The sequence below is a fragment of the Castor canadensis genome, chromosome 9 (genome assembly GCF_047511655.1).
Source record: "Castor canadensis chromosome 9, mCasCan1.hap1v2, whole genome shotgun sequence".
Taxonomy (NCBI): domain Eukaryota; kingdom Metazoa; phylum Chordata; class Mammalia; order Rodentia; family Castoridae; genus Castor; species Castor canadensis.
The window spans coordinates 148,976,766-149,001,612 of record NC_133394.1 but is presented as its reverse complement, the minus strand read 5'-3'; the positions used below and the strand labels follow the sequence as shown (position 1 = coordinate 149,001,612).

Sequence of the window (24,847 nt, the reverse complement as noted above, 5' to 3'; positions counted from 1 at the left end):
CTGGTGATGCAGGGGACTGTGTGTGCACACAGAGGATTTGTCTATGACCACACATCTGCCTCTAGAAGTGACTCTACCCTCTTCTCTTGCTGCCAATGGCAGCTTGTTCTGTTTCTTCTCTAACTGCACAGAAAATGCTGCTGAGGTGTGGTCTAACTGCACCACTGCTTCTGGTCCCTGCCCAATATACCTGGCGCCCACAGTAAACTGCTCATCTGGGCACAGGATGCTGGGTAGTGGCTAAGCTTAAATCTTTTGTGTTCAATTGCTCACCCTCACACCTGGAGGCCCAGAAGAGCCATGCTGATTGATCTTCCTACCTCCAGGCTATGCCCACCTTCCCTTCTGTACTCATCACTCTGGACTGGGCACCAACATGGAAGCATTCCCAGCTCCCTCTGTCCTCAGGGCAGCACCAAGCTGATCCTGCCCTAAGGAGTCATTCCCACAGGATTCGGGGAGCCCTTTCCACCAGGGGGCAGAGACCCTGCAGGGTCAGCCCAGCTGAGATGCTGTCTCCACAGCTCCATAGCAGCAGGCTGCACTGGTGAGGGAAAGGCTGGGGTTTCGACCTGGAGCAGCTCCAGCTGGGGGCCCCAGAAAGCCTCAGCCACCAAGATGGGTAGACCCTGCTGTGGAAACCCTCCCTTTAAACCCAGGCTCAGACTCATAAAATGTCAGGTATGGAGCTGCTGGAGCCTGAGAGGGTGACCCTGACTCCTGGCTGCAGATCTCCTGAAAGGGCAAAGTGGTAGGGGTGGATGACAGAAGGAAGGACCCCACCCAGCCTCCTGGCACACAGTGGAAGGCCAGGCCAGCAGCATCAGGCCAGAATGAGCCTCCTAGGGAGGATTAAAAAACTGCCACTGTGTCCTCCCCAGCCTGGCCCTTGGCAATTCCTCCAACTTCACCTGCCATGCTCTCACTCAGGTCTTCTGCACTGTGACCACAGAGAACCCCACAGTGTCCCTCAAACGTATGTCCATGTTCAAATTGTACAGTCAAGGTTCAGATCCAAGGCTGTCTACTCCCTCCTACCCCAAGCTCTCTGCTGGTTCCCCCAGGGATTCATTCCCCTACCTCATCCTCCATGATGCACTGTCGCCTACCCTGGTACTCAGTGTGTTCTGACCGACAAAGGCCGAGTCCCTCAGAACAATAGCAAAGGGCAAGGCCACTGCCTCCGAAACCCCCGGGTCCCAAACGTGTGTAGCTGTCACAGTTGCTCAAGGGGGCGACATATGACCTCCCACCAGCGCCTGCCCTCCCAAACACTCTCCAGCTTCTATCTGGCCCTTGGTCCCCGCTCTTCCCTCCTCTCCTAGTGTTCCAGGGGCAGAGCCACCCCCATATAGGCCTCACCTTGATGACCCGCAGAGGTTTGCTGGGGTTGTTCTTGTCCAGGTAATTGATGTACCCAGACAGGGAGATGCTGAGGAGGTGGTCCTTCTGCCACAGGCAGCCCAACTGCTGGTCCAGGACATTGGAGCCCATGGGAAATGTGCTGACGACAGAGTTCACGTTGACATCCCAAATCTTAGAGGTTTTGTCTCCAGAGGCAGAAAGCAAATGGGTGCTATCAGGACTCCAACTAATCTATTCAATCAAAACCAGTGTCACATGTCAGAGAATTTTAAGAGTGGAAAGAGACCCCAGACAGCAGCCCTCAATTCTGAGCAGGAAAAGCAAGCCCTGGGCAGGAGGTGGAATGGCCCCAGCTGGCAGGGCTCCTGTTTCGGTCACCTCACTCTGACCTTGAAGCTGTGCATCACTGCCCGACTGTTAACCCCTAACTTCAAAATGAATTTCAATGGCTGTAAACACAGACTTAGCCAAGTTACAGCTACCAAGTCAAGCACCACAAATCCATACTCACAGCATAAATTCCTCCGTCGTGGGCTTTGTTCCCTCCGAGTGCACAGACTTTCTCTCCCGTCTTCCCATCATAGATGTATATCTTCCAAGAAACAAAATGTATGTGGATCGTGGGTCTGGGTGTGTAAACGCTTGCAGTAACTACACCACTTCTCTCTGCACTGTGGCTCTACAGAGCCTTCCAGGTCTTTAAAGAGCAAAAGTGTCTGGTGTGCTTTGGTGGTATGCCCCAGGACACAGGAGGAGGGAGAGCTTCCCAAAGCCTGTCTGTCCACCACCCCTCCACTGCCCCAGCCCTTACCTGGCCGTCAGCGCTGGCCGTGGCAAATCTGTTCCCATCAGGAGAGAATCGCACACAGTTGACGAAACGACTGTGGTCCTGTGGGCAAGAGGAGTGTTACCACCTGATGAAGTTCAGAAAACTTGTCTCACATCAGCTGCCACGACAACAGGAAGTCAGTCCACAGGAAAACCTTGCAGCTTAGAAAAGAGTCCCAGGCAGTCCCTTGAATTGGTCACTTTAGCCTTGTTGTCCCTGCCCAGGTCATCATTCTCCAGCCAGGCCTCCCAACCTCATCATTGTTTCCCCTGAATCTGCCCTCTTCTCTCTGGGGTCCCACGCAGTTCAAGCCCTAAATCCTTAGGTTTTGTCATGGCCATGACCATGAGGCTGTGTCAAGCCCAGTCCAGGAGGCATCTATCTGCAGAGCAACAAAGGGCTTTTAAAAGAAATGAAACAGTGGTTATGACTCTCAACAGGAACAAGCATCTGAGTAACTGAGGGGTGCCCTGTGTGTGTGGGAGTTTTCAGGGACCTATAGGTGCTGCAACACCCAGGCTCCAAGGCTGGAGATGCCCTACTCTGCAGTTAAGTTCAACTGCCTTTTGCTTTTTGGAGCTGTGGCAAGCTTCCTGGCAAATTCTTTACAGAACACCAGGTCCAAAGAGGCTGGGTAACTTAAGCCTGCCAGTTGTAAGAATCCGGGTTCCAGTTTCTTGTCCAGAGTTGTCCCAACTGCACCAGCTCTCAGACTCTGGCAGGTACTGGGCAGGCTCAGGCATGCTCTGGCTGGGAGCCACCCCAGAGGTCAGATCCTTAACTCCTCAGGCCACCAATCTGCCATCCGTCTCTGGTGCAAGGAAGCCCGCTGCACGCTGAGGGACCATGTCCCCATCCCTGTCAGCCAAGAGACTTACGGATGATAGAAGAAAGGCCTTAGAGACAAAGCCCCTACACCATCTATGGAGTAGAGCAGTGTGCTCATCCCCTTTGAACAACCCAGAGCTAACAATGTAACCACAACTTGACGAGAATATCCAGCTCACTCCCCCTGCTTGATGCCCCTTCCTCAGCGAGCAAGGGCCTAACTCTCCATGGGCTTTGCACTGGCTTGTCACACCCCTGCTACTTCCTCAGTGGTGAAGGGGACAAAGGAGCCACACTGGTGACAGCTTACTCTGGGGCCCCTCTGCCAGATAGGGGCAGCAGGACATTGAAGAACTAGGAGGCCGGAAGCACTCATCCCAATGAAGCAGACATTGGGAAGAGAGGATGGCCAAAGTGGGGTGCTATGTATAAGGAGTATGTCATGAATTAGAGAAAACTATTTAGCACTGCTCAATTCCAACCTGTAACAAACTCCAATTCCAGTGGTCCTGGGGTCAGACCTCCTACTCCAACCCCAGGTCAGAGACAGGACGCTCCTGGGAAGCAGCACAGCACACCCAGGCTCTGTGACTCTGAAAAGGTGTCTCCAGCCTAGCAGGGGCAGTGCTGTGTGTCCTGGGGACCAACAGCTGCAAGACAGGGGCCAAATGAAGGCTGGAGAAAGTAGATGCCCCTGGAGGCTCAGGGCCGGCATGTCTTTGGGACCTCTGCTTTAGAGCTTCAGGCCACCACCACTTCCTGAAACTCAGCCAGGCACTGAGAGTCCACAGGGGCAGGAGACACGTCTGCTCTGGAAATAGCCCCTTTCAGGCAGAGAGCAGCCAGCAGCTCATCAGCCAAAGAAAGCGAGGGCTAAAAATAGCACTTCCCGCAGGGAAGCCAGGCAGTATAGAGAGGGAGCGTTTGGGGAAACATCACAGCAAGTCCAGAGGCTCAGCAGTCTAGCACGGCTATCTCACCTAGTCATCTCCTGAGCCAGACTCTCAAGTCTCTGTTGGAGTCATCCAGACGGGTCACAGAGCCACCTCAGGGGTCCAGCCTCAGAAGCCCAGTGCCACTGTGCCTACTCCACTCCTGCTTGGCTCCTTGTAGCTAACATTCACTGAGCCCTGGTGTGGGGTATCAGTGAGTCCCCAAGAGTCCATCCTCCACCACCATTCTCCTACCTGCCCTCCCTCCTCCCCCCTTTCACTGTCTATACCTCCTTCCTCCCATCATCTCCCTCTCACCACCAAGGAAAAGGAGGCTTGAAGCAACCAGGTAGGAAGCTACCCACCCAAGTCCATGTCACTGCTGGGAATCTGGTGCCCCTGGGCTCCAGGTCAGTGACTACCTCGTTAGTTCAGGTGTCCCCTCTAGGAGTCCTCCTCAATTCTTGCCAACCTCAGCTACCACCGTATAGGAGGACACCCTTCCCTGCTCCCTGCCATGACCCATGCCCACCTGCACCCACCAGCCCCTCCCACCTTAGCCTAGCACACGTTATGGTCCTGTGGCCAGCTGGTGCCTGTTGGCTCGCTTCTTCTCGCCCCCTGTCCCTACCTGGCTTCTTCCTCAGGCTCTAGCAATCTTCCCTATGAAGTGCTCAGAGGGCAGCACCATGTCCTTCACTGCCTCAGTTTGGCTAAGAAGCCAAAAGGAGCCCCCTGCACACTCCTGGAAGCGTTTCCACTCACCCTGGACATATCAGTCCCATTACCACTTTCTTCGGGAGAACAAGGGCTCACCCTGATCCCCCTTGGGGCCCCCTGGGCTGGGGGACATTCTGCTTACTGTCAGTCCAGAGCGTCTCAGGAGTCCATGGAGAAGGAGATAAGTCCTGCTGGTCTCCCAGTGAGACCATCAGTAAGTGCACAGGACAGCCCTCTGGGAAGCAAGGATGAGGAAGGGCATGCTGGGTGACTGGCCCAGGAGCACGGACAGAGCAGGCACCCAAAAGTGCTTAAAGAACTGAAATGTCCGCTTTTGGCCTTGCCATGAGGAAGGAAATCGGAAAAACACAAAAAGAAAAAAGGAACCAAAACACCACCACCAAGAAGCCTTGCATACTTGGAGCTCAAGTCTCACTTGTCTAGGAAGGCAACATCTCTACTATGAGCCAACACTGTGGCCCCTGCCTCTCATTCTCCTCCATCTGGAAAGTGGAAAGCCCAGTTCAGCCTGCTGTGAGCACGACCACACACAGACAGACAAGCAGAGGGACACAACACTACCAGCCAGGAACACTGGTCCTCTCAGTGCACATTTACTCCGCTCAGGCACAGTCAGACTGAGGGGTGGAGTGGGAGGTGGGGAGAACAGCTCCAGATCACAGAGTCATGGCAGCTCTGAACCATCTCTTTGATGGACACAAACTGCCCCACGCCACCTAAGAACAAGGACATGGACACAGATCCAGAAGCCTCGGTCATCCCAGACCGTCAAATGCTCACTTGACAGAAGAAGACAAGGAAGGCTGGAGGCACAGAAACTTGTTCAAGGCCACACCACAACCAAAAATTATCACCCAATGGGTGTTGATCACACTTCAAGATGTGTCTATCAGAGGGGCATGCTTGACACAGAAACATTCCATGGTGGGGACAGAGACACAATCCCACCCACCCACCCCCTTAGGCCTTGCTCAGATCCTCCAAGGGGACCTCAACCTATGTCCACAGAATGTGAGCACTGAAGAAGGGGGCCATTGGGCCCGAACCACCCCTAACTCAGACCCAGTGTCTCCTGTGACTCCTGTCACCTCCTCAGGTCACCCACTGCATCTGGAACACGAAGGTGGGGAGAAAGCCTGGGACCACTCTAGGGAAAAGCACTCCTCCATCTTCATACACAGGCAAGGCCAGGCTATAGTCCCTGAGGCCTGATGGATGCAGGTTACTCTGGCTAATGGTGAGCCAGAACTCTGGTTCAGAGGAGTAGAATCTATGCTTGCTCGGAGCTCTTGAACAAAAGAGAAAACAATGTGACCCCAAGATTGGGCAACTGAGATGGGAAGTGGCCTGCTGTCACTTCTGAAAGGAAGGTCCCTCTTGTTTTTTTCTGGACTGCTGCTTTCCTTCCCTCTTGGGTACACTGGCAGGGTTGTTTAAGTGTGTACTATAATGAAATTCTAAACGACTTACTCCTGTTCAAGGCAGCAGCTCAAACTCAGCCTGTGCCCTCCCTCACCACAAAATTGCAGGCCCTTCTTGCCCAGGAGCCTGGAAAAGCTCTGTAATGTCACCACCCAGCTCCATACTTGGCCTAGACAGGCCAAGAAGCAGGGAGCAGAGGTGTGGGAATGGATGGCCACCCCAGGACAGAGCTGCCTGTGGGCTGGTCACTTGGAGGAGAGTTCCAGCAAGCACGGGCCACCTGGCCTGCAGAGCAGCGAAGGAGGCAAAGGTAGCCCTGATCCCCGGTGGTCATAGGGTTGGGGATGAAGATGGGGACAAGACTACTACTGTTTGGATTTTCACAGTAAAAGAAACTTAATTTCCACTTAAAAATAACAACAAAAACCAATAATAATTAAAAAAAACCCCTTAACACATTTTCATTTTTAAAGCCTTCACTATAAAAAGGCTCTGTAATTTCTCAGAACCACCACACCCCCAGCTTTTGACATGATCAGAAGAACCCATACAGGGAAAGGCGGCCAGCAGGTACTCACTCCTCCAAGTCCTTCACAAACGTCCTGCCTGCCTTAGGCTTTTGCCCTGTTCATCTCCTCATCTGTCTGCACACTGGCCCTTTAGTTTGGGAAGTAAGTGACCGTCCCATGCTTCAGAAACAGGCAGCAGGGGAGAAGCTGAGGAAAGGCAGGCAGCCCACTGCCCAGTCCCACAGCTGCAGTTTCATCCCACTGGTGAGCAGGCCAGGCCAAACACACGTCAGCAGCACCTCACAGGTGTTTTGGGCAGGTGGGTTTCCTGAAGGCCCTCCCTTGTTCTTTCCGTAGTATGCCAGCTGAGCTCAAATGCAAGTGCAAACCACCTGTGGAGATTATCTCACCATTCACCAAATTCTGAGTTCTCCCATGGCTGTGGGCCATGAAGGAGGGCTGCCATCTTTCATTTCCCAGGGAGCCTTAAAGGCATGTCCAGCCTGCAGGTTGCACAGCCAAGCAGCTCAATATCAGGTGCCACCTAATGTTTCCGACCTTGATTCCCAGCCCTTCCCTCACCTCTAGGTCCCCAGACAGGAAGGATTACGGGTGTGGGCTCCTGGGAGTGAAGTCCTCAGTATAGGTGGTGGTGCCTACTTGGGAATGGGACCATTTAAAGCAAATGCTTCTACCTAATAGTCTAGGACTGGGGTTTTGGGCAAGGACTGCATCCAGAGATTAGAAAGTAAAAAGGAAGAGACAATGTTCTGGCCATGCCTCTGAATGAGCACACACAGGATAATACAGGGTAGTGGAGGACATGGGCTTAGGCTGTTCCTCTGGACTCAAGCCGTTTCCATTACACCACTTAGATGCTCTGTGTTGCATTTAGTACACATTTGCAAGGGAAAGGATCCCTCCCGAGACATGGAAAGGAGCCCCTACCCACAAACAGCCCAAAGTAAGGCCAAATAAGTCCAAAAAGAACTCATGGGAGGCCTCGGAAGTGGAGAGATTGTCAGTGGAAACAGTGGCTGCTATAGAAACCTCTTCTCTCCTCTGCTGGGCTCAGCTTCAGGTGATTGGCTGGCTCAGTATTACTCACTCCATAGTCTGCAGGGCCTCTGCACCACTTAAAACCATTGACCTGGAGCTACAGCTTTCAACAAACCTCCCAAAATAGCCAGGTCTTCACTATCTACCAATTAGGCAGTAGCTGCAGGAGTGAGGATCTGAGAGCTACAGTGTGGGAAGCGCCCTTGGACACAGCCTAACTGAGCTTCCCTCATGGCCTACCAGCAACCCGCAGCTTGCTCAATCTGAGCTCCAGGGACCACATTTCACTAGCAATGGGGAGTCCATGGATAGCGGTCTGTACCCTAAGCCAAGATCTGTCTCTGAAAATTGCCCACCGTGTGAGTCCTGTGCACACCCTTGCCTATTTATGACTCACTGTGTTAAGTCATTAAAATGAACAGTACTCCTCAGTGAGCCACTTTAGGGACATTATCTCACTTAATCCCTCATGAGGCAGGAACACCAACATTCCTGAAAGATGAGGAGTCCTGAGACCTTGGCAGAGCCCCAAACTCAACCACCTAAAACATTTTCTTTCAGTTAAGCGTGGTCACTCCACCTTTTTCTCTTCATCACCAGGACAAGTGCTGACTACTTTTTCCACAGTAAAGACGGGATAGTACAGAACCACAGGGTCCACGCTAAGCCCCCTGCTCCCACAATACTGTGTGCCAGTCTGACCAACAGGTATAAACCACAGGACACGATGAGCACTGAGCCGCTCTTGACTTCCATGGGTTGTCCATAGCTAAAATCCTCAAGACACAGATGGCTTCCACATACCACCATCCTACAGTGGATGGGAACCCGAGTCTGAGAAGCCAGCACTTGGGCAAGATGGGGTATGTGAGGAGCGGGCCCCCTGAGGCTCAATGTTTATACCAAAGCATGTGACAGCTCCTAGGGCACTTGGGCACTCTTCTACCAAGCTGAACATCTGATTTTACCAGTCACAAGCCACAGTGTAGGCGCATCTCTGCTGTCCCGGTATCTCAGAGGAGGCACCTGAGAGACTGATCCGTATGTCCTGGGACCACTGCCCCTGCCCCTTTGGTGGCTCAGCAGGCCTGAGGTTGAACCAGCAAGAAGCAGGCAGCTAGTGGCTCTTTCTAACAGGTACCTCCAGCTCAGGACACTTGTCTAATTATACACAAAGCACACCCCCAAAACCACCCTTAAATACTGAAGTCCACTTACGCCAATTGTAAACTTGAATTTGAATGGGGGGCCCTCAAAGAATGCAGCACAGTTATCGTCGCTCCCTGTCGCCAACCGGTATGGCCTGCTCTGCTTGATGTCCACGCTGTTGATGACTTTGTTGTGTCCTGTGATCTCACCCACAGAAGAACCACTGTCCCACAGGAAGACAGCTCCAAACCTTTACCCAATGAGGAGTCAAGGAGAAAAAATATCAATCCCAGAAGGTCAAGGAAAAATGCAAGAGCTAAGTTGCCAGACCACAAAGGCTGTGGGTGGATGTTTGCACAGCCTTGGCTCAGGGTACTAATGGGATACATTAGAAAGCCTGTGATTCTGGCTTTACAAAGTACATGCCCAAAGGAATCTGAGAACAAGTTGGAGCAACCCAAGTACCTTTGGGAAGGGACTGGAAGTCCATGTCTGCATGGCCCAGTGTCAGTGCCTCCCATGTGGAAGGTGTCACTAGAGGTGTCTCTTTATGGCTTTATCACTTCCCTAACAGTTTTATTCGAAGGGACCAAGAAATATGCCAGCTACCATCCTCTACTGGGAAAGGAGCTCCCTCACTCTCCACTGACACTCAGTGAAAATGATTGTTTTAGTTACTGTTTGCTGCTGAATAAAAAAGGAATTAAGATCAACAGGCATGGACTTGAGAAGCCACACAAGAACTAAAACCTACCAGAACATGTCTCTGAGTTAGAGAAAGATACATATGTGGTTGTCAACTTCAAGTGCTTGAGGGAAGCTATGGTGGGAGCCCTGACAGCTCTCAGGATGAGACCTGAGCTCTAGCACTGACCCTGCTGGTCACCAGCCCTGAGGACAGCCACCACCTGTGCTGCCTGCCCACTAACCATTTATCTCTTTGCTATGCTCACAGGACTTCAGAAGACATGCTCAGCTAGGAGGAACACATATCTGGCCCCTCTTGCAGCTTAGTGGCTGGGCAGTAGCTGTTTGGAGGATCCCCTCAAAGAGGCATGTCTCTTTCATTTTTCCTTTCTTGCTGCCTGAGATGTGGGCACAACAGCTGGACTTCGTAGGAGGTGAAGGGCTCAGGATGTCAGAGAGGGGAGAGAAGGTACTTAGGCCTTGATGACAGCCTGTGATACAGTATCCTCCTTATGTGTGCCCCAAGCCAGATGTGAAGGGGCCAGTGGCTCCAGCTACTCATGCATCTCATGCCAGGAGCTCAGCCCCACCAGTCCAAGTAAACAAAGACCCTCCCACCAGGGGCAGGCTGTGGCAGGGGAAGGTAGGCAGGGAGAGGCTGAGGCAAGCAACTCACTTCTCCCTTCCTTCCCCGACTACGGCGATCCTCTTACTGTCCTCAGTCCAGGCAATGTCCTTGATCTTTCCAGCAAAAGGCTGATACTCGTATTTTAAAAGGTGCTCCTTCTGCGTTGTATCCCAGATCCTCAGCTTCCCAGAGACATCTGTGGAACAGGATACAATGAGGGTGTTGAAAGCCACTTTTCTCCGCTGGGCCAGGGCCACACATTTCCAACCCCCTTAGCACAGGCTGTATTCCCAGCTTTCTGGACGAAAGAGCCTGGTTTAGGTATACAACACTCAGCTACTCTTAAATCAAGGCACTGCCTTCACAGGGCTGCTGTGGGGCCCCTGAATTTCACCTGGACAGCAAACCCTGCATAGACACCAGAAAAAGCCCAGGGACATGCAAAGCCCAAATCCCAACACGATGCATTTTGCTTCATGACTGGTAGGGTGTCCACATGGCGTGTGGGCCCCAGGTCACCTCCTTAACACTTGGAACCAAATCCTTCACTTGTGGAGCATGACACTGCTGTGGTGCCCATCTCTCCCACCATGGGAGACCTGCAGACCTGACCTTTGTATAGCTACTGCCATCAGGCAGATCAGCAGCCTCACTCATCACATGAGGTTCTGAGCGCTCGAGCGAGGGCTGAGTGAGACAGATGAAGTGGGCATTGTGAAGGAAGGAGAACAGTACACAGACCGTGGCACAGTTCTGTTCTCACCAGGGCACTGTCAGCACATTGTAAAGAAAGGAACACTGAAGACCCACCCCTTTCCAGATCCTGCCACTAAATACCAGTCTCGACATACCTCCTCCCAAATTAGCACTGTGCCTGTGGTAAGAAACATGTGCAACCTCTGCCTCTTCTCTACGTAAGCAGGCAGTGTTTTTCCAGGGACCCCAGGCCTCTTTACCCAGCAGTGCACAAAACCAACAGGTGGCTCCAGTGAAGTTGGTTTTCATCTTCTGGGCTAAGTGGAGCCAAGGGAAGGCAGAAGTAGAGACAGCTCCCAGTCCAGCCTCAACCCAGGGCCCAAACCCACCTCCACCATGTTCGGGCTTTTAGATCTCCAATAAGCCACACGGCCTCTTTTGTGGCTTTACCCAATGAGAGGGGGAAGAGCAGTGCCATCTGTAGGGCTATGAGGATAAAACAAGGCCCTTGTGCAAAGTCTCAGACTAGTCCTCAGTAAGCACTCATTACGAGTTAGCCATGAGTTAACGCAGGCTCTGTATACTGGAGACTCCTCCCTATGTGCAAACATACAGCCAGTGCTTAGACCCAAGAGGGTGCACACATGAGGGCTGTTGCCAGTGCTAAGTCTGGTTGGAGGGTTTCAACAAGGGCCCCTAGTCACTGCTTGGTAAGGTCTGGGAAGATGGCCTGGCATGCTGCTGAGGTCTGTTCCAAAGATAACCTGGAGACCTGATCAGTTAAGTCCCTTCACCAAAAAAGGCAAGAAGGCGCTGCAGCATTAGAGGAGTGCTGTGCACAGGAAGGCCACCCACGTGTACAGATGGGCACACACTCTCACACATATGCAACATACCCACATGCACACATACTCACGCTCACGTGTGTACACACACCATCACATCACATTCACCCAAATACACACGGCCACAAGGCTGTCCACTGTGCTCAGTGCACCGTGGAGAAGATAACACTCTATAGGACAGGGTGGAGGATGCCCGACCCTCTCAGACAGGGCATGCCCTGCGTTTCTACTTTCCTGAGCTAATCTGCTGTTCCTTGCACTAACTCTGGCTCCATTCCTCCACTGGCATCCACTTGCTTTTCCAATGCCTCCCCCTAGACCATTTCACTCTTCTCAGAAGCAGGTGGGGCAGGAAAGAGACAGAAAGAACTAGATGTTGACCTATCAGGGAAATCCTGCAGCAGTTGCCAAAAACTGACTGAGGGCCTACTGGGTGCCAAGCCAGGTGCTGGGACCAATCACCCCCTGGTAAGGGGCCAGAGGGGAAGCACACAGGAAAAGACACTTTCACTGATCTGTTCGTAGACACAGCACCCATGCAAAGGACCGAATGACAAAAGGAAGGGACCTCTATTAGTAAGCTCCTGTCCACACTAGTACAGGGAGCCACCATGCTAGTAGCTGTTTCAGTGTGTCTGCATCCCCACATATGCTGGGTACACACTGCTGCTCAGCAGATATGGTGCGGTGGAGCAGAGAAAGGAGAACCCAGCTCATACTGAACCCCCAGCCTGGTCTTTCCTGGCCCAGCCACCCACCAGCCTTCAACTCTGAGCACCAACACTCCTTTCTCCAGGAAGCCTGCCAGGAACCCTTGCTGCACCCTAAGGGCCATCAGAGGGTCACTGTCAGGTGCTGAGGGGACTGACTGCGTAAATTCCAGGAAGTGAGGGGACAGATGAGCGTCAAACTCCCCAAAGGCAGTGCTACTGAAGAGCTGAGGTGCCCTAGAACATTTTTTTGGTGGGAATAGGGTTTGAACCCAGGGCTTTGTGCTTGCAAAGCAAGCGCTCTACTGCTTGAGTCATACCTCCTGTCCATTTTGCTCTGATTATTTTGGATATGGGGACTCTTGGAACTCTTTGCGCAGGCCGGCACTGAACCTCTTCATCGTCAGATGTCAGCCTCCCAAGTAGCTAGGATTACAAGCATAAGCCACCAGCACCTGGCTCTGAGGTGCCCTAGAAATGACCACTGCCCTAAGGACCCTCCCATAGGAGCTGGGCTCTAGACGCCAAGACTGAACATCACTGTCTGTGCTCGGCTCACTGGCACAGGCCCCTCATGTAGTAGCCCTATTGGAAGGTTCTCTCTTTTAGGAGTTGGCAGCCAGTCAGAATGACACACATCTACAGATTCCACAGAGGGCTGGGCCCAGCTGAAAGGGAGCTGAGGACTTTCTGGGGTACTGGGACCTCAACCCCACCAGGCACATCAGGTAACAGGTAACCAACATGCAACCAGCACGGTCCTTCCTGAGCCTCCCCTTCTCTCACCCTGCTCTCTCCAAACCCTTCAAGCTACACTATTTTTAGCCCAAAGCCTCATCTCTGCAGCCAACATTTCATTGTAATCCTTAACAATCGCCTTGCTCTATTCAAAGAAATGGATTAGAAATGTGCAAAAGTGGTCCCGGCCCATGAACGCCCTTGGCTCCTCCACCAAATCAGCGTGCTTTGAAGAGGAAAATATCAAACTGATGGTCACTTATTTATGTGGCCCATCCTCGCTCCAGTCTCTGCACCAGTCTTCTGCATAGATTCCGAATTAGATCTGAAGGCCATCGATTTCTGTCTGTTCAACAGCCCCCTGGGGACAGGGAGGTCAGGTCTGGGACCCCAGGGTCTGAGCTGGGGCAGGCAGGGCAGGGAGGTGTGGTGAGCTGAGTGGATGCCCTCACCAACTACCTTTCTGCCCTGAGAAGACATTGTCAGGGCTCCTGGCTGTGTTGAACACAAGTTAAAAAGGCACCAGAGCCAAATCCTGAGGCTTACATGAAGAGACACTTGCTGGCAACCAAGGCCAGAGAAGTAAAGATGGTCAGAGAGCCAACATAAACCGTGGGTTAGAGGTGAGTAGATCTCAACACAGCAACTACTAAATGCCTACTATGTGCCAAATTCCTGGCCCAGCCCACACTGTAATTGGTGGGCTGTCAGCAACACGTCCATTGTCCTGGCTCTATTACCACAGGACCCCTTCTCTCTAAAGCGTGCCCCAGTTTCAGTGACAGGTGACAATGATGCACCTGGTACGAGACCTGTACTCCCATCACCTCACTGGATCCTATTCCAACCCCTGTGGGGGGAGGAGTACTCACAGCTCCAGTTTACAGAAAAAGATCCAACTGTGGCTACACAGCTAGTAAGGGGTGAGACCAGGTCTCTCCCAACCCTGCAGGACTCCATCTCCCAGATACACAGTCTCAGGGAGCAAGTCATGCACCATCTGCAGGGCAGATAAAGATGGCCCCAGCACTAAGAATCCTGGTCCTGGTCCTTCCCCTTTTTAGTAACAACTCTCTCAGCACTGAGTACCAGCTGTTATTCTTCAGCAATGGCGAGGAAGTCACAGCAGCCATTCATGCCCTCCCTGGGACTGGAGACAGCAGTAAACAAGGCAGGCCATAAATTTTTGTTGAGTGTATGAATGAATGAATGAGTGAACAAATGAATGAGATGCAGGGTGTGCCATTTTATCTCCCGTGCTTCCTTTCCTCATCTGTAAATGGCTAAACTCTACCTCAAAGCACTAAACGAATAAAGCTACTACAAATGTAAAGAACTTCACACCCCTCCTCTGCTCCAGCCTCCTACTGAGCCACACAGAAAGCCCAGGCTGGAGGGAAAAGGCCAGCACTCACACACAATGCCAGCATCAGCTTTGAGGCTGGCTGGGAAAGGAGCAGCGGGCAAGAATGACACAATACACAGCTATCACACACACGCGCGCGCGCGCACACGCACGAACACACGCTGAGTTCCAATGCTTCATGGTACAGCCACCTAAAGGCCTCTGGCCAGTTTCACATGAATGTTTCTGCTGACCTACAAATTGAAGCCTATTGAAAAACTGCAAACTACAAAGTGTACTTTCTAGAAAGAAGGCCAGGTCTGCAATGGGGCATTCTGGTGGCTTATTCTTTCCTGGGCAGTCTCAACTAAAGCTAATTACATCAATCCCCTTGCTCAAAACCTGCCACCCCTCCCCAGCCTTTGCAAACCAACAGCCCAGCTTGGTCTTAGGCCCAGGTGCCACTTGGGCCACACTGTACATGTCCTAGAGCTGTGCTCATATGGGTACCTCCAGAGGCGATGTAGAACCCGCTGGGTGCATACTTGGCCACCACCACCTGATGGGCGTGCTCCGTGTAGATGTCAGCAATGGCTGGGTTCTGCGGGGAGAAGGAGATCAGGGTGAAACGCACAAACAGCCAGCTGCTGCCAGCTCCCCTGTGCATAGACTGAGGAAGAGGCACACCAACACCCAAGTCAAAGCATTATCCATAAAGTCCTACAAGTACATCTGCAAGTACACCTGCCACTTGCTGCTGCCTCTCAGGGTGACAATTTTAGGCCATTTCTCCTCTGCTTGTTTTGTACTTTCCATGACATAGAACACACGTATTTGTAGAATGTACACAGTAAGCAAAAGCTTGATTGAAAAAAGAACTCCATGATTCTCCTTTCCGCCAGTGTGTGGGAAGCTGTCAGCTGAGGCTACGTTCACTCCAGCCAGCTGTGTCCGACTCCCAGAGCCAGGTCAGTGTCTGACTGGGAACAGCTCCTGGTTCTGAGGCTCAGCAGAGCAGGCATGGGGCTGGGGGAGATGCGGATTCCCCACACCTTCTGTAGCACAGACCAAAGGCTGGAGGGTGTTTGTGTCAAGAATGGAGCTAGCATTCGGGACTAGGATCATCCTTACTCCTCAGTAATGACATTCACTTTACTAAAAGGACAGATTCCTGTCCTCTCTGCCTTGCACACTCCCACAAATTCCCCACACACTCTAAATGGTCTGCACAGGTAAGCTTTCAGGAGGAAATAAAGACATGGCTATTTACTCTCCCATCCCTGATGCCAGCTTTCTATAACCAAAGGACTTTGAGAAAGCGGCAGCTTCTCAGATTCAAGGCTGAGGACACAATAGGTGTGGTGGCTGGGCTGCCCAGCTTTCCAGAATCTTTACCTGTTCTTACTACCTGCAATCCCTTCCTGTCTCTCTACTACTCTGTCTGGAACCCCAGAAACTTGTCTATTCCTGGTCATGGGATCCCACTCTGCCCCAATCCCAGAGACTATTCAGCTTCTAGCCCAGTCAATGCAGTCACCTTCTGGCACACATAACCTCCCACATCGGTGAACACCAGTTCTCTTGGTCTCCCTGCCTGCTAATACCACTCAACCATTCACCAGTGTAAATAGCACCTCTTCTAAGAAGCCTCCCAAGATGGCCTATAGTGGGTCTTCTATGCTTGCACAGCATTCACGCTGGCCCTCCAGCAGCCACAGAACACTGCCTAACGTTCCATCCTTCTCTGTTTCTGTAACCTGTTTAGTGTGACATCTAACAGTTATCAGAGCACTTAGCAAGTAACGTGCTCACTAAATGGTTTTGGAAGGAAAAATGTTTGTAGTCTTTATCTTTCACCCCTAAGACTTAACACAGCATTATTTATTATGTGTGATTAATCCATCTTGGGAAAAACATTTGCTAATGAAATCAGAAAGATGGAGTATCCAGTGAAGACATTATGAGTGCCAAATAAGCCACTGTGCTCAACACCGTTAGTCTTGTGGGAAATGTCACTACATACCCCCCATGAGACTCAATAAAAAGACCAATGTCACCAAATGCTGGTGAGGATGAGGGAGGATGGACACTGGAATGTCCACATACTTTGGTCCAAATAGAAAGCAATAAGCTACAAAAGTTTTGCAGTTATTTATAAAGTTAAGCACACACGTATCATCAAACAATCCTACTCCTGTGTGTCCCCCTAAGAGAAAGGAAAGCATATGTCCACAAAAGGCCACCAGCTTTATTCAGAACAGCCCCAGGCTGGATGGCCATCAATGCACGAGAAGAGAAACTAGGTGTGGTACAATCGTTCAGCACAGCACCATTCAGCAACAAAAAGAAACAAACTGAACGCTCAACAAGAAATGGATCTCAAACGCTCTGTGCTTGTTATGTAAAAGCAAAGAAAAGATCACATACGGTGTGATTCCCTTCACAGGAAAGAAATTCTAGAAAAGGCAACCTCAGGGAAAGAAAGCAAATCAGGAGCTGCTGTGGGCTGGGCTGAGGGACTTTCTGAAATCATGGGAATGTTCTGCACTGTGATCTGGCCACAGTTATGGGATGAGATTAGGGTGTCAAAATCTGAGCTGTATATATGTATCTAAATCACACCCACTGAAGCTGCCCCTCCTTCATGTTCAGATATTCTGACATGGACAAGTTTCCTAACAAAGCACTCAGCTGAACACCAGGTGGACAGGAGACCACACTCACCAAGCACTGGCTCGACACTAAGAGCCCCATACTCACCCATATGGGAACACCACCCACTCTGCAGGTGACACCGCACCTCTCAGGGGCTGTGAACCCCTCACTGGATCTGAAGAAGGGTGACCTCTGAGACCACACTGCCTTCCAAGGGAGCAATCAAGTCAGTGAAGAAAGGATCCCAGGATGGAAGATGACTAGGCAGGGCCTGGTGGAAGTTCTGACCCTAAAATTCCTTCCCCTAAATGGTCAAGATCTGCACACAGGGTATGAAAAGCCCTGAAGGGCAGCAAATCCTACCCTGGGCTGGATGAATCACTCTTTCTCTCTCTCACTCACTCTCGTTTGTATTCTAAATACAACTGGGTCAGCCGTGGGGTGAGAGACTCCAAATTACAGATAATGACTTACATCTGAGTCAGCACAGCTCCTCCCCACCTACTCCACTCACAGTGGGAGCTCTACTCTTGCCAGGAAGATGGGATGCCTCCCTGCCCCCAGTGAGTACTTTTCTGGAAAGCCTAGTCCAGACTGTCCCCTCTTGCTGTCTTGGGGAAGGAGTTACAATAATGAGCATGAGATGGGAAGGGACCAATTTCAGGACCACCAGGGTGTAGTTACTGCTGTGGGCAGGGCCCCCAGACTCACTCCACCATTCAGAACAGCCTCACGGTCCTCCATACAGGGTGCCCTTCCCCCAGACTTCCTTCTAGCACTGCTGCAGACTGGGCAGGCTCTGGCAATCAGAGGACACAGGTCTGCAGGAAGCAAGCAGGAAGTCCTGGCCTACAGAGACCCACCCTGTGGGGCCTCCCAGGTCTGGCCCTTGTCGGCAGTCTGTCTTTATCAGCTCTTTGCAACCCAGTTCTTCCTGTCCCTTCTGGGGACAGCAACCACCACTTGCCCAGTCCCTCTACCTTGCATCAAACCACCATCCTTTGCCACTCCACCCCGCCTCTCCAATTCTTGCCCAGGAACTCCAATCCTCTTTTGGAGCCTTGTCAAATGCCCCGACACCTCCAAAGTCTGTCCTGTCTGGGAGGAGACTCACGTAACCAACATCTTGCTAACGGGCCTCTAGAAGGAGTTACATAACCACTGTGCCTGGGATGGCACGCAGTTTCTCCCCTGAAGCTCCAAAGTTCTCTTCCCTTTGGGATGAAGGTCAGATCTGAGGGAAGGGTCGGGGTACAGGCAACATATGACCGTCCAGGGCTTGGCCCTCTCACCTCAGCTCTTAGCCCACAGTGAATCTGGTGAATATACTAGAAGGTTGGGAGGTCTCCAAACCAAACGTTTCAGCGGTCCAATACAGCCATGAAAAGGGGGTCCCCTTGCATCCATCACAGATTAGAGCCTGGGGGTTCCTCCACTGTCTACCAGGGTAAGGTAGGCATGTGCTCCCAGGCAGGGCACTGCATTCTGAATACTCCTGGGCTAAAGGCGGATCCTGCAGTAGCTGGACTTGTGCTAAACAAAATGTACAGGGCCCTTCTTGTCAGTGGTGACTAGGGCCAACTCTTAACTACTGCAGGACCCAGCTCCCAAGCAGCAACACAAACCTTCGCACTTCCCGACCAGAACTTATGCCCAGGCAAGGCTGAACCTGACCACGCTGTCTCAGAAGACAGGTGTTAAGTACGACTTGTTCACGGCCTCAGAGCCACCCAGCACTTGCCCCTGTGCAAGCCCTGGGGGTGCAGCAGCGAACACATACGGTGACTCCCGTGCTGCCCCACAAGGCAGGACCTGTACCACGTGTGTTGCAGCCTCAAGCAGATCATCACTCCACTACCTTAAACATGGCTCTTCTCCCCCACCCACCAAGGCCACCCTGCAGGAGTCCACAGAGGGGCTGAGAGGATCCCAGTCTCATGCTGCTTCCTGTCTAAACCCCCTTCTAGGAGAACGCTTATTATTCATTCTCCACGGCCCTAAACTCCAGCAGCTACCCTTGCCACTGGGAAGCACACGTGGTTTTTGCCTCGTGCTCCAAAGGCTCGAAGACATGCCTGTAATATTCAGTGTGTGAGTCATTTAAGAGGGTTCTCAAACCCAGCACTGGCATTTGGGGCTTAATAATTCCTTGTTATAGAATAGTCCTGCACCTCACAGGATGCTTGTCAACACCTCTGGCTTCTCTTCACTGGATACCAGCAACACAACTCTTCAAACATTGCCAGTATCCGTCAGGGAGATGAGGGTGGGGGCAAACCACCCTTCCTGACAAGCAGTGATGAATGATGAACCCTGTGGCTTAGGGCATGGCTCAGCAAGATCCTGGCTTAGTGGATATGTGTTAGAAACATCCAGAACAAAGGATGGTCACCACAGCTGAGGAGCCCTTGAGTGATGCATTAATGTCTAAGCAGCTTCCCAATTGCCTCCTGGCCTTAAACCTTAGATACACAACTTTCTTTCCTTCCAGGGTCTACTTCAGGGCTGCCTGTGTCACTCACTGCCACTAGCTGCTCTGAGGCCTCCAGCCTTGGTTCTGCTTGCTCCCCTCTCCCACAGAACTGTAGTGACAACCCCAGTTTCATCTTACTGGCCCTCACTGTCCTTCCCTGACTGTCCTGTGATGAAGGTCCCCACTGCTTCCTCTCTCCTATCAGGTGGCCAGGCTAAGGTGCATGGACTCCTGGCTCCTGTTTATTCAGGTCATTCGACCTATCACTTCCTTCTGCTGTTTGGAGCTCATTTCATTACCCAACAGCAAGCTCCATGTGCTAGGGCCTCTAACCACTCTGGATGTGTATCAGGGACTTAGCAGGCATGTGGCTGGACAGAGAGACTTGGTTAGTCCTCAAGTCTTGCTCTCCCCCATTCCCACCTGTGGGTCCTTGCACATGTGGTTGGCAGATCAAGAGAAAGTCGGTGGGCATTCCCCCAAACTGGCCTACATATGCTGTTCAAAGAGACAAGTCCAGTGACACTGTATGTGGATATACAACCATGTCAAACTGCTATGTATGTTTTACTCTCTGAAATTTAACTTCATAGTCCTAACTTTTCCAATGTATATTTTAGTTCCAGAATTTAGGACCTGGTGCTTTCCTTAAAATCCCTGTGTGCGCTTTTCGGGGTCACTTCTCACTGCAGCCTTACTTCTGGCGTACTCTCCTGGATTAGTTTGTAAACAGCCTCATCACCACCTGCTTTAATCCTACAGAGAATTTCCTCTTCACATGAGGCAATGGGATGTGGTATGTGTTGAGAAAAACATCTCTCTTCCTAAAGCTTGAGAAGTGCTGTTATCCTGGGTTCACAAAACAACTTTTAAGTCAGCAAAATAAATGACAGAGGTAGCTCCCAGTAGAAAGTTGGTAAGAGTATGTTCCAAGTTTAAAAGGTGGTTCCAAAAAATTCAAGTGCAGCAAAGCTGGGCATGGTGGTGCACATGTGGAATCTCAGCATTCAGGAGACTGAGGCAGAAGGATCCCGAGTTCCAGGCCTGCCTGGACTACACAGTGACGCTGTCTCAAAGAAAAACTGCACATCGACATAACTTTTCTCTTAATCAAGCAGCTGCCGTGTGCTGGGCACTCTTCCAGTGTGAGGACAAGCAGTGAATGACATGGGAAAGCCTGCTTTCCTGGAGTGGGTGTTCAGTTGGTGGGAAAGGCAGAGACCTGTGTGCACTCAAGGCAGCAGCGGCCTATGTGCAAGCTTGTTTCCTACTCAACATCAGCACCAAGTGTGAGAGAAGGCCATAGGTGGAGATGCTATTTAGGCGAATCCCTGCAAATGAGGCAACATCTAAAGGGAAACCTTCATCAGGGAGCAAGCCAGCGCAGGGCACTGTAGGTCCTTAGAGGAGTATGTGGCAGGTCTGGAAGTATGCGGTGGGTCTAGAGCTGGCAATGAGAGTTGGGGAGGTCAGAGGGAGAGAGCTGGACGGTGAGGCCCTCTCAGCCAGAGAGAGGATTCTGGCTTTCACCAATGGGGGCTGTGGAAGGAGACAAGGAGAAACTGGACCTCCCTGTCTGAACATAACCACTCTAGCAGCTGTGTCGAGAAAAGAACGGACAATGCTGCAGCAAGGATGGAAGCAGGGAGAGCAGTTTGGCTTTTTTTTTGTTTTTTGCGAGTGGAGGGTGGAATAATCCAGGTGTTAAAGGATGGGGTGGGAGCACAGCAGTACAGTCCTGTCAAATTCTGCATACTCTGTGGTGTCAGCAGGGCTGGCTGAAGGATGAAACATGGTATAGGAGAATGGAGTACCAGCTTTTGGGTGTCAATGGTCAGAGGAATGGGGTTGCATTTTTGGGGAAGGGCACAAGACAACCTCAAAGGTGAAGTGTGAGATACCAATCATGGATTTAGACCTTCCACGACATGGCGCCAGCCTTTGTTCCCTCCTTCTTCCTGAGCCTAGATTTCAACCAGACACCTGAATGTTCTTGAGAATTCGTAACTCACTTTCTCCTAGGAACACTCTGCCCTGATAAAAATCTTACGCACGTTTACTTGAGGACCAGTGGGTCATCAATCAAACTAATTAGTGCCTGCAGAGAGGGATGTACTGGCAGCACCCCAGGGTGTCTGGGGCAGGAAGAGGATGGACACTCAGGACAAAATGATAAGCCCCAGGGAGGAATAAGATTGGAGATCTCAGAAGGAAGAACGGGCTTTGAGACTCAAGAGTGCTTCTTGCAAAGGGCTGCTCTTCCCTGGTGGTGAATCAGCCCCTTCCCCTCACCGAGCAAGACTCCTCTGGGAATATTGGGCCACCGCTGGTGGAAGGGAAGCTGGCACAGCACCAGACAAGGCTGGTGCCCCCAGGTGGAACCCACTGCAGACTGCAATGGCATGGGGGGGGGTGCCTGGCTGGTGGCAAAAATCACACATCCTACTGCCAGAAATTCCCGAGAATGCTTCAGTGCCTCGTCTGTGGCCAAACTACTGAGTCACTGGTCAGCACCTTGATTTTTACCTTTTCCAAATCTTGGGACCCCACTCTACTTGTTTAAGCCCTTGGTGATGCCTTCCCAGTTAGAAGGAGGTTAGATCAGCTTTCTAGGAATCTATGTGACTAGTAAGTTGTTAGCATCTTCAAGGCAGGTTCGCACCTGCCACCCTCTCATGTGAGGTGTCCAGCAATCCTTGGCAGGGCAGGAATCACCAGAGCTCTTTGCTTCCAGCAGAGCATAGCAGTGACTGGCTAGGTTACCCAGATAGAGCCAGCAACACTGCAGACTTGGGAGCAGCCTCTCGTTTTACAGACAAGGAAAATGAGCCCACAAAGCCCCTGCATTCCCTCAGCCACTGTGAGGCCAAGTATGAATGTAAGCCACAACCTCAACCCACCAAGGGCTTCCTTCCAGAAGACAGGAATGAGAGCTGACATCCCTGTAAGGAAGTGAAATGAAACCTCCACCTGTGTACTAGCCCTTCACCAAAACACAACCCAGGAGAAGCCCCCCCAAACAACAGGTCTGGCACTGCCAGCCTCCAGTCCCCATACAATTTCTTAGGCTGAAGAAGGGAGAAGCAAGAGTTAAGCTTGCTGACCTGGAAGGGGGAAAGGGGGCTGTGACAAGCAGACTGGGTCATTGCAATAACTACAAGGGAATAACGTGAACCTGCAAGGACTTCCCAAGAAGCTGGCTCTAGACACGTTCAGCCTGGGTACAGAGTGCCTGCAGAGAATGAGAGAGTGATTCATAGGAATAAACTGGTTCCTGTTTTCACTCTGAGGCGCAGATTCATAGTGGCAGATCAGGCTGGCGTCCAGAGTGCTGGGTGTGTTAGTCCAGGCTCTGGCACATGGGGAAACCCTGGGCATTATGATTAAGCCTAAGTAAGGGCCATTTACCAAGTGCTCCATGTGTGCCAGGCATGGCCAGCTGAGGACGATCAGCTCATTCAGGCGGCCCAGGCAACCAGGGAAGTAGGGATCATCTCACCATCTCTGTTTTGCAGATGAGGAAACTGGGGTCAGACAGGCCCAAGCACCCTCCCATCCCCAAGATAAGCAGCAACTGACCACTTCTGTTTGATCCCTCAAATTCAGAGCCTTTGCCCTAAGGACTGAACTAACTGGAACCTTAGTTTCTCCATTTAAAAAAAAAAAAAAAAAAAAAAAGGCCTGGATGACTGGATGAGCAGACCAGTCCTCTAAGGTTCCAGAGGTGTGGCTCCGAGGCGCAGGGGGCGTGGCATTCTCCCCCTCCCCAGGCCACTGGGGCAGGGAGATGGGGGGTGGGGAGAATTCTCCACTCCTAAGGTAGCTGCAGAGACCGGCCTCGTGGGGAAGGGGGTAGTCTACTCACGTCAATGTTCCTCAGGATGACGCACTTGCCATTGGTGTACAAAAAATTGTTGCCCTTAGGGTCGCCGCCGATGATTTTGGAGACGCCCCTCTCCACCTGGGGTAGGCTGGCGAACACCTTCTCTGCAGAGACACAAACGCGGCAGGGCGCATTAGAAAGGACCCCAGTCTGGCCCCTAGAGGACAGAGGGAACGGGAGGGAAGCGACAGGGGCCCCGAACCGGTCTCGGCCGGTCACCTGTTGCCTCCTATGGGAGGGGCGGCCGCCACTTTCCAGGAGCGCAAGGGCCGGCTCCACTTCCTAGTCCGCGCTCCGGGGCCAGGGCCCACGGGAGCGCCGGGGTTCTGCCGGCTCTGCCCAGCCCGCAGCGACAACTTCGGGGGGACCCCGGGCTGGGGGGTCGCCGCCCCGCATCCCGATCGGCTGAGCGCGTCGCCGGCCGCACCCTCCCCACGCAGACCCTGCCGAGATCCGGCAGTCGAGCCCGCCCGCCTGGGCCCCCCGCGCACTCACTGATCTCGTACGGCATCCTTGCCCACTTGTTACCGCGCCACGCTCGCCAACAGCCTGGGGGCCGGCTGCGCTCCAAACGGACCTCGCCGAGGCCAAGCCCAGGGACAGCGCGGAAGGCGGCACCGGGCGTGCCGGGCGCGGAGGGGGCGGTCCGAGGCCGGGCTCCGAGGCCGGCTCGCGCCTGCCCTGCGCGTTGCCGCTGCGGACGCCCGAACCCGGAAGCGCGGTCCCGGTGCGGCTCGCCCCCAGCTTTGACCATATATAGTCAAGCGCTCAGCTCAGCGGCTGCAGCCCCGCGAGCCTGCGCGGACGCCCGCCCCTCCCCCGCCGGCCGCCTGGCGCCACGCCCCGGAAGTGACGTAGACAGACGGCCTGTGAAAAGGCGGTGTCAGCCCACTCGCGGGATCCGGAAGGGCCGGTGGGAAGGGAGCGGGGCTGGTGGGATGGGAGAGGGGTCGGTGGGACGGGAGCGGGGCCGCCTTTTTCTCTCGTGCTTGCGAGGCGGGTACTGCCAAGCCCCTAACCAGCCTTCACCGAGTAAAGCTCGGTTTGCAGAAGTCTTCAAGTATTCTGCAGACACTCGCTTTGCTTTTTTTCTGAAGTATGACGAGGGGCTGCCCTTCCTCCCTCGAAGCAAAACCTTTAGAAATAACAGCTTCCTAGGCGCAAGCTCTCCCGGCTTTTCTCTCTCAACTCTAAAGAGCGCAAAGAAACCAAAGACAAGGAGAATGAGGCTGCTAAGAAAACCAGGGGTTGGTTCTTAAACGAGAAAGGCCCTCCCCACTCTTAAGGAACAGCTCATGGAGGGGGAAGCAAGGCCAAGAGGGAGTTGACGCCCTGAGCCTCGCTTCTCAGTGG

General features: G+C 52.4%; 1 protein-coding gene across 2 annotated transcripts in view; it reads right to left on the bottom strand.

Annotated features, from left to right (window-relative positions):
* Window positions 1-24,178, bottom strand: part of Wdr1 (WD repeat domain 1) — a 39,422-nt gene extending 15,244 nt beyond the window's left edge. The window contains exons 1-8 of one of the 2 annotated variants that reach the window (XM_074042617.1): window positions 23,990-24,178; window positions 23,477-23,598; window positions 14,994-15,084; window positions 10,198-10,345; window positions 8,904-9,084; window positions 2,177-2,254; window positions 1,877-1,957; window positions 1,363-1,596 (exon numbers count right to left, since the gene is read on the bottom strand). In XM_074042617.1, the coding sequence (XP_073898718.1) occupies window positions 1,363-1,596; window positions 1,877-1,957; window positions 2,177-2,254; window positions 8,904-9,084; window positions 10,198-10,345; window positions 14,994-15,084; window positions 23,477-23,598; window positions 23,990-24,005 (951 nt within the window). In that variant the 5' untranslated portion in view covers window positions 24,006-24,178. Of the gene's footprint in view, window positions 1-1,362; window positions 1,597-1,876; window positions 1,958-2,176; window positions 2,255-8,903; window positions 9,085-10,197; window positions 10,346-14,993; window positions 15,085-23,019; window positions 23,116-23,476; window positions 23,599-23,989 lie in introns of those variants that run through there. The other variant, XM_074042618.1, reaches the window with a different exon arrangement.
* Window positions 24,179-24,847: the final 669 nt, after the last annotated feature.